This window comes from Palaemon carinicauda, chromosome 13 (genome assembly GCF_036898095.1).
Source record: "Palaemon carinicauda isolate YSFRI2023 chromosome 13, ASM3689809v2, whole genome shotgun sequence".
In the NCBI taxonomy this organism is placed as follows: domain Eukaryota; kingdom Metazoa; phylum Arthropoda; class Malacostraca; order Decapoda; family Palaemonidae; genus Palaemon; species Palaemon carinicauda.
In genome coordinates, this window is record NC_090737.1 from 5,140,482 (window position 1) to 5,150,481 (window position 10,000).

Below are 10,000 nucleotides of genomic sequence, written 5' to 3' on the forward strand. Positions count from 1 at the left end.
TTCAGGATAAAGATAAAAACAATGGATCAATATGGCGACGGACAATGGAGTGGAGCCTTCTAGAAATGGATCAAGATGGCGACGGACAATAGAGTGGTGCCTACTAGAAATGGATCAAGATGGCGACGGACAATAGAGTGGTGCCTACTAGAAATGGATCAAGATGGCGACGGACAATGGAGTGGTGCCTACTAGAAATGGATCAATATGGCGACGGACAATGGAGTGGAGCCTTCTAGAAATGGATCAAGATGGCGACGGACAATGGAGTGGTGCCTACTAGAAATGGATCAAGATGGCGACGGACAATGGAGTGGTGCCTACTAGAAATGGATCAAGATGGCGACGGACAATGGAGTGGTGCCTACTAGAAATGGACCAAGATGGCGACGGACAATGGAGTGGTGCCTACTAGAAATGGACCAAGATGGCGACGGACAATGGAGTGGTGCCTACTAGAAATGGACCAAGATGGCGACGGACAATGGAGTGGTGCCTACTAGAAATGGACCAAGATGGCGACGGACAATGGAGTGGTGCCTACTAGAAATGGACCAAGATGGCGACGGACAATGGAGTGGTGCCTACTAGAAATGGACCAAGATGGCGACGGACAATGGAGTGGTGCCTACTAGAAATGGACCAAGATGGCGACGGACAATGGAGTGGTGCCTACTAGAAATGGACCAAGATGGCGACGGGCAATGGAGTGGAGCCTACTAGAAATGGATCAAGATGAAGATGAAAAGAAAATGGATCAAGATGGCGATGGACATTTAGATTGGAGATTCGATTTTGGACTAGACCACAGCTAAGGAATATGCATTTGAAGTGTAAGAGATAACTGTGCTTTGAATTCTCCTCTTACCTTTACTGTTGCTCACTAGTTTCATCTCTATTCCCGGTGAAAATTTTTGGTGACATTTCCTTTCTTCTTCTTCCAATCTTTCACTGATTGTGACATTACCTTTCTTCTTCTTCTTCTTCCAATCTTTCACTGGTTCTGACATTACCTTTCTTCTTCTTCTTCTTCTTCCAATCTTTCACTGACTGTGAGGTTACTTTCTTCTGTTGCTTTGATTAATGTTATAGATTTTTATTATTAAGCTTTTCACCTCAGAATTATCATATTTTCCTTTCTTCGTGAGCTGGTATTTCCCTCCTTGACTCAATAATTCATTTCCATATTATGTTCTATCGGGTATAAGATGTAGGCCTATCATTGTTTTGTTAATTGACCAGAAACTGTGTATTCTGTTAACGAGGAAAATTATAATTTCAACCTCTTCTTATTTCTTCATTGTGCTGAATCTTCATCACATCACATTTTTGTAATTTCATGTGATTTCACATTAACATTTTTGAATTTTGTATTTGTATGAGAATCATTCTTTGGTACTTTAGTACCCAGATATTATAGAAGTTACTGTCAACAATACTTTGGAAAAAAAAAATTTCCTACTAAATCTAGTTTATATGTCTACCTATATTCAAATTTTTTAGTGAGGCAGATGTGCACCGTCTCGCAACGGTTTCTTGCTATCTGATTGGTTGGGCAAGATAATTCTAACCAATCAGGTAGCAGGAAACCTTTCCGAGCTACAAGGGCATCCCAGCGAGTCGGTGTAAATCTGCCTCACTAAAAAAAATTGCCTATAGTTTTGATATAATGCTATTTAGACTAATAATTTGCATAATTTATCTGTAAATTTACATTGCCTAAGCTTTATAATAACTTTTTTCTTTAACATATCGTTTGGCTTTTACAATATTACCTTTTTTAGTAATACATTTATTTTTACATTTCTTTCATTAACATAATTTTAATCTTTTGCATTACAAACCATAATATTAATTACTTTTATCCCAATGTAATGATAGGCCTAAAATTTGTTTTCAACTTAAGTTTTGTGGGGAATATATCATCATAGGTTTAAGCTTTGACATTGTAAACAATGATATCATTTAATTTTATTATAATGTATAATATAGGCCCAATTTATTAAATGTTTTTTTCTTTTCTTTTTTTTTTTTTTTTTTGGTGGGGAAAAAATTTGACATGGTAAACAATGATGATATCATTTACTTTTATTATAATGTAAAATATAGGCCCAATTATTTTTTAATTAGTTTTTTTTTATGTGGGAAATAATTCATAATCAAAATAATTGAAATGAAGAATTCATAAATATTAATTAAGCTTCAATATTTGTCAATAAAATTATTCTGGCTTTTAATGGCTGTTTTAGTTAACATCCTTAAGTAAGTTTTATTTTTCTAAAAGGTAAAATAAGAAATTATCACCATCAAAACAGAATATTTCTTATCTTCAGCTGATACTGATAAAGTTACATTTCAGTGTACGAATTCCGTCGTTTAAAATCACATTTATTCAATAAATATTCTATACTCTGATATATCAAAGCCCACAGAAGAATATTGGAAGATAGCAGGACATAATTAGAAATGGAACTATAAGAGAGATTACTCGATTGCCATATGTGGATGAGATCATGGTGAGGGGTAGATGGAGATGGTTTGCGCATGCTCTTCGCACTCACCAAGAAAGATTAGTTCACCAAACTTTCAACTGGGCTCCACAAGGCACTAGAAGAGTTAGAAGACCCAGGCCTACGTGGCTGAGGACTATGTAGCGTGAAGTAGGAGATGCTGAATGGAGTAATATTGATTTAAAAGCTCAAGATAGAGACGACTGATGAAATCTAACCGAGGCCCTTTGAGTCCATAGGTGTAGGAGATGATGATGATGATGGTGACATCAAAGTTACATTATTTCTATTGTAGAAGAATTTCTTCAATAACATCTTGTGTTCATGCTAACCTATTGGTAACGTCTCTGCCTGGTGATCTTCAGATTGGGGTTCAAGTCCCGCTCAAACTCGTTAGTTCCTTTAATGTCTGAAACCTTACCATCCTTGTGAGTTAAGGATGTAGGGTTTGCGGGAACCTATAGGTCTACCTGCTGAGTCATCAGCAGCCATTGCCTGGCTCTCCCTGGTCTTAGTGTGGGTGGAGAGGAGCCGTGGGCACTGATCATGAGGCCTTTAAACTTAATATGTTTACTGTATGATTTGGGAATTTTGTATAAAGTATTTCATGTATTTATTCAAATGACCTTAAATATTTTTTCTTATGGTTAAAAATTTCAATAGAAGGAAAATTAGTAATCAGATTTAAGAATTTTTTTTATAATTTACATATGAAACTACAACAGTTATTATTATTATTATTATTATTATTATTATTATTATTATTATTATTATTATATAATCTTTACATTATGAAGGACACCTATAAACAATAAGAATAATTCTTACCATTTTCCGTACATTTCACCACGAAACACTACCAAAACTTTCAACTCATTAACGAAACTCGCTAAGGTCCCGGCCAGACCAAGCGCGGCTAGCGGCGAGGTTAGCGGCAAGAGGTTCCAGCTGAAAATTGAAACCTTAGGTATCATATGTAGGTGGCCAGATAGGAGGCGCGGGAAGCCTCAAGCTGCTGCAGTTGCCGTCAGACTATGTTTCATGTTTTAAAAAATCGCGGCGGCTCGAGCGTCTTCACCCAAAATTACGCCATTTTTCATCAGTTCCTGAAGGGGTACACGTTCAATTGTTCGTTTCCAGCCATTACTAATCAACAATTTATTGGGAGGTGTTTCGGAGAACAAAAATGGATTAAATAAATGGAAGTTATGGCAATCAACTGCAAATGGATGGTAATAAAATAGTGGGTAGGCCTACGCCTTTTTGTGCTTTGCAACCTATTTAATCACCATTTAGTTATATATATATGTGTATATATATATATATATATATATATATACATATATAAGATATAGAGAAATTTCAAATGTGAAAAGAATCGTATGTACATTTAAACAATATATCTTATGCTAATGCTAGTTAATTCTGGAATGAAAGGGACAATGTTTTTTTCGTGAACTTTATCATAGCTGATAAGGTTGAGGTACAAACGAGACTGGCAACATTAATTTCAAAATTAACTTATTTTCCCTTCTCTGTTTATTAAAATCGTGACTCCAGACTCTTGTGTAATTTATAGTTCAGATTAAAATAATGATTTTCAATCGGAAGTCATTTCCTACTCAAACACCATCGTCATGTTGACGAGGAAGGCTATCAGCTGGGAGTGAGGAGGCAAGAGAGGTGTGGCGGTTCCGGTGTGGCCACCCAACATTTTGTCGCTGGCTTGCCGCCCGAGTCATGCCGCTAACCTCGCCGCTCATCGCGCTTGGTCTGGCCGAGCCCTAACGTTCACTTCTCGAGATAATCGATGTAGATGTTGTCGTAGAAGAACTCTGGCAGATGTGTGGCTATGAAGAGCCTGATCTTGAAGTACAGATCCATAGCGTTGTACCTCTCCTGAGGGTAGCGCTGAAGGAGGCCCTCTGTGAAGGCGTTGATGACAAGGGATAGGTCAGTGAGCTGAGAGAGAAGAGAGAGAAAGCGGACTTCGGTCAGTGAATCAAATGACGAGAGAGAGAGCAAGGACTTCGGTCAGTGAATCAAATGACAAGAGAGAGAGAGAGAGAGAGAGAGAGAGAGAGAGAGAGAGAGAGCAAGGACTTCGGTCAGTGAATCAAATGACGAGAGAGAGAGCAAGGACTTCGGTCAGTGAATCAAATGACAAGAGAGAGAGAGAGAGAGAGAGAGAGAGAGAGAGGACTTCGGTCAGTGAATCAAATGACAAGAGAGAGAGAGAGAGAGAGAGAGAGAGAGAGAGAGGGAGAGAGAGAGAGAGAGATTTTATATCTCTCCCTTTCTGAATTTCCATCCAGTGTTGAAGTGTAAACAAGTTATTATGACTAATTAATGGGGCAATGTCGTTGTATTTTCAGAAATATTTCTACTTTCCCAAATACGTTGATGCAGTCTTAAACCTTGCAATATTGAATCATGAGGCAGAAGTAAGCCTACGAGCTTTTCAAGTTTATAGTCATGAAGAGATAATGCAGCTTTAGGTTACATAAACATTCTTTTATTTAAAACAATGTAGTCAGGAATCTTCTAGATTATATTAGATAATTCCAGAAAAACAAGGTAGAAATCATCATCTGTAAACTCCAACATTTCATATTGAAACTAACTCGTGCAATGCGTGAGGTGTCAAGAAGGTATTAAAAACTCTTGTTTTCTAAAGTGCTTCGATAGTATGAATTTGACAATAAACGTGCAATATGCTGTGTGATACGCAAAGTATATAAGAATGAATATGAGTCCTGTAGTGTGTAGGGTTTTCTTGTGTGATATGACCAGGATACAGCCCTTAAAGTAAGTGATTAAGTAAGTAATACTTACACCACCAGTGGCGTATTTCCTCATCAGTGCCACTCTCGCGTTGAAGTGTTCCTCGCCATAGTCGGATCGAACTTCTTCGCTCATGTTAGACCACATCTTTGCCGCGTCTGACTTAATTGTCTCCTCTGTAAAGATGCTGGTGCCTGTGGGAGAAGATGGATCATCAGAGAGAGAGAGAGAGAGAGAGAGAGAGAGAGAGAGAGAGAGTTTACTGATTAAACTAGGAATGAGGAATAAAAAATAGACTATATTAAGAAGAGCAAATTTTAAAAAAGACAAGTAACATATAAACTATTGATTAAGATTTATCTTAATTTGCTCTTCGAAAACAAAAACTTTTAGATAGAATCTAGTATTTATGCTTAGATTTTTGGCTGAGAAATATGACTTTAACCGATCAAATAGATTGTGAAGGTCTAAAAGAATGTATTTTCTATTTTATTTTGTCCTTTAACTTATAATTTTTTTCCAGATGTTTTAAGATTGTTTGTAGCGAGGAAGTTCGTTAAGCGGGGTTTACACGGCCGAGCAGCTCGTCGAGCCCGGTTGTCGAACCTACTTGTAGAACGGCTCGAAGAGCTTTCAGACAGTACATCGAGCCTCAGTGTGCCTCGTGCTAAAACAACGTCAACATGTCTCTCTACCAGGACGATTTGATAGCCATTGCTTTAGCAGTGGCACTAAGAAGGAAAAAAAAAAGATCAAAAGAGAGAAATTTTCATATACCAACTTTCTTGTTGCTTTAAAATTAGAGCCTGATGACTGGCGCAATTATTGCGTATGGATGAAGACACGTACATTGATCTACCGAATCGTGTCAGCCCTTTCATTACTATGAGGAAGGCCATAACTCCACATGAAAGACTGAGTGTCCGCTATTCCTTTGTTTCTGGCTACTTTATTGGAATAGTCTTTTGATTTAACTTTCCATAAAGCTGGATGAGCTCGATATGCATGTATGAAATCAAGTACGACTTCCTTCTCATTCTTACTTTCATTAATGGCAGCAATTATGCATTTCTTTGATGATGTTTCCTCTAGCAGGTTTGAATAATAACTGAGGTTCGATGCTCGACACCCGTTCACACGTTCACACCGCTCGTCAAACAATGTAGCTCCGCCCACAAAAGTCAAGATGAGCCTGACTTTCATCGAGCCGCTCGACGAGCGCGCTCGACAACCAAATAGCCCGTTTACACGCTCGAACATCAATTCAAACACAGGGTTGTCGAGCCAGGCTCGACGAGCTGCTCGCCCGTGTAAACCCCGCTTTAGTATTGAAAGGTTGTTAATTTTTTTGTGAGAAATGTGCTAGCGAATGTTTTGAAACTCAGTGTTTTCATTGTGCGTGAAGTGACTGGATGTTCGTTTGGATTTATGTATCTACGATCAGCTTTGCCATTATTATTCATCGGTAAGTATTATTTTATCTTTATTTGGTATTTTTATCTTCTTTAACTTATTCTAACTGAAGGTAGCTAGCTCCATTTCCCTCCAATGTCTATATGTCAGTATTTGTTTACAAGACCACGCTCGTCATATACCGCCAAATTATGCAAAGCTATTGTTTTCCTCTATTACTTTTTCATAATTTAAAACAATTCGCCATATGGGAAATAAGTTAAGATAAAAAAAACTATAGACTTATATTTAAAAAATACTAGCCTTGTCTCCTCTTGTTTTGTTAGTTTTTATAGTTTACATAGGAAATATTTATCTTAATGTTGTTACTGTTCTTAAGATATTTTATTTTTCCTTTTTTCCTCTCCTCACTGGGTTATTTTCCCTGTTGGGGCCCCTGGGCTTATAGCATCCTACTTTTCCAACTAGGGTTGTAGCTTAGCAAGTAATAATAATAATAATAATAATAATAATAATAATAATAATAATAATAATAATAATAAAACGACTTAGAACTGATACATAGTCAACCAATTAAATGTTCGTGATGTCAGCTTACATTTGATATATATTGAAAATATGTACTGATTAAAAATGGAGTAATTAATCAAAAGTCTCCCCATGGCTATTTTTTTTTTTCAATTCTATAGTTTTATATAATATTAACTTGTTTCTCATGTGGCTAATTGTTTTAAATTATGGAAAATTAATAGAGGAAAAACAATAGCTTTGCATAATAATAATAATAATAATAATAATAATAATGATAATAATAATAATTATAATGATAATGATAATAATAATAATAATAATAATAATAATAATAATAATAATAACCTTTTTAATTCCTTCCTTTACTGTTATATATATATATATATATATATATATATATAGATAGATAGATAGATAGATAGGTAGATAAATAGATAGATAGATATTTAGATAGATATTAAATATTGATATAGATTTCTTATACTATAACAAACACGATTACGAGTGCCTTATTTTTGGAAACATTAATGTAATTGTTGACTACCAGGCTTCCAAAAGGATTTTAATCACTCTTGAATAGCTAGCTGTACTAGCCAGGATCACCCATACTAGGTTGGTTTGGTGTGAGCGATCAGACGAAAATCTTCCACCATTACCAATTCGCACTGACCAGCGTGGTGATGAAAACTGGCCAAAGCATAGACATGAACTGATATGTATGAGACCTTTGTCCTGCAGTGGACTAGAAACGGTTGTATTTATTACTGGTGTTGAATAGGTTGATGATGATGATGATGATGACCATAAAGGCAATGATCAGTTTTTTCATAATTCTTATGTTGTGTCTTTTTTTTTCTATGAAAGATGGATTTAAAGGACATTAGATAGTTTGAAATATCCATCCTATTCAAGAATTCAGTTTGGTAAAGATTAAGAAAGAGGAAAGTTTGTACTGAAGAGACTTTTATAAGTAGTTTTGCATCCCGATTATTATTATTATTATTATTATTATTATTATTATTATTATTATTATTATTATTATTAAGCTACAACCCTAGTTGGAAAAACAAGATGCTATAAGCCCAGGGACCCCAACAGGGAAAATAGCCCTGTAAGGAAAGGAAACAAGGACAAATTAAATATTTTAGAAACAGAAACAACATTAAGTTGAATATTTCCTCTATAAACTATAAATACTTAAACAAAACAAGAGGAAGAGAAATTAGATAGACTAGTGTGGCTAAGAGAACTCTAACCCAAGACAGTGGAAGACCATGGTACAGAAGCTATAACACTACCCAAGACTAGAGAACAATGGTTTGATTTTGGAGTGTCCTTCTCCTAGAAGAGCTGCCTACCATAGCTAAAGAGTCTCTTCTACCCTTACCAAGAGGAAAGTAGCCACTAAACAATTAACAGTGCAGTAACCACTTGAGTGAAGAAGAATTGTTTGGTAATCTCAGTGTTGTCAGGTGTATGAGGATAGAAGAGAATCTGAAAAGAATAGGCCAGACTAATCGGTGTATGTGGAAAGGGAAAAAAACCGTAACCAGAGAGAAGGATCCAATGTAGTACTGTCTGGCCAATCAAAGGACCCCATAACTCTCTAGCAGTAGTATCTCAACGGGTGGCTGGTGCCTTGGCCAACCTACTACTGTGACGATCATTCCACAGACTCGAAAAGCTGACCATGTTTGATTTAGAAAGATAAACTTCTTTTCTCTCACCTGCGATATAATTGCCCGGTTCGACGATGGACACATGTACTCCCCAAGACTTCATTTCGTATCTAAAATATAACAGAAAAAAAAATAACCGTTGAATAAGAGATGTGTAACAGTTGACTGAAAAGTTCGGGTTTCTTTCTTTTCGTTTTTTTTTTTTTTTTTTTTGTGAAATCTATAATCTAGGTAGCCTAATTATGTCAGAGGAGGTCAGCTTCAATATCATATATATATATATATATATATATATATATATATATATATATATATATATATATATATATACAGTATATATATGTGTGTGTGTGCGTGTAACTAGATATATAGATAGATAAATAGATATTTTATATACATATATATACTATATATCTATTTATATCTATCTATCTATCTATTTATATATATATGTATATATGTATATATGTATATATAGATAGATAGATAAATAGATATTATATATATATATATATATATATATATATATATATATATACGTATATATATATATTCATTTTTTCATCTCTCTCTCTCTCTCTCTCTCTCTCTCTCTCTCTCTCTCTCTCTCTCTCTCTCTCTCTCTCTCTATATATATATATATATATATATATATATATATATAATACACTTTTATAAATTTCACAAAAATATGAAAGAACAACATTAGTTCATTGATTCTGGATAAAATTTAAAATTTTTGAATTTTCTTTGGTCCCAACCGCAAAATATAAACAGAAAAGAGCAAATAAACTAATAAACTTAAGTTTAATATAATTAACCGAAAAAAATATCTTTAGAATAAATTCAATTAAAGAATAACGAATTGAACCCAACCAACCTGAGCACATCGTTCAGTCCTTCGACGGCATATTTCGTAAGGACGTAAGGAGAGCGCATTGGCACTGCCATCCTACCCAGACCGCTGGAAATGTTGACAACTCGACCTGCAGTAGAACAGCCAGAAACAATCGTGCTATTTAGTTCAGAGTCAGGGGGGGTCCTTTGAGACAGACAGTAGTAGCCTACGATAGTGTTTTTAGC

The 10,000-nt window shown here is 35.4% G+C and overlaps 2 protein-coding genes across 3 annotated transcripts in view; one reads left to right on the plus strand and one right to left on the minus strand.

Moving 5' to 3' along the window:
• Positions 1 to 19, plus strand: part of LOC137652560 (lysosomal phospholipase A and acyltransferase-like) — a 9,518-nt gene extending 9,499 nt beyond the window's left edge. The window contains exon 7 of the mRNA XM_068386050.1: positions 1 to 19. This exon is cut by the window's left edge and continues 492 nt beyond it. The gene's annotated coding sequence lies outside the window, so the exon portion shown is untranslated.
• Positions 20 to 3,895: 3,876 nt separating this feature from the next.
• The window catches only part of LOC137651880 (D-beta-hydroxybutyrate dehydrogenase, mitochondrial-like), a 14,223-nt gene continuing 8,118 nt past the window's right edge, over positions 3,896 to 10,000 (minus strand). The window contains exons 6-9 of one of the 2 annotated variants that reach the window (XM_068385089.1): positions 9,798 to 9,903; positions 8,966 to 9,027; positions 5,346 to 5,488; positions 3,896 to 4,472 (exon numbers count right to left, since the gene is read on the minus strand). In XM_068385089.1, coding sequence (XP_068241190.1) covers positions 4,302 to 4,472; positions 5,346 to 5,488; positions 8,966 to 9,027; positions 9,798 to 9,903 — 482 coding nt within the window. In that variant the 3' untranslated portion in view covers positions 3,896 to 4,301. The remainder of the gene's footprint in view (positions 4,473 to 5,345; positions 5,489 to 8,965; positions 9,028 to 9,797; positions 9,904 to 10,000) is intronic. The other variant, XM_068385088.1, reaches the window with a different exon arrangement.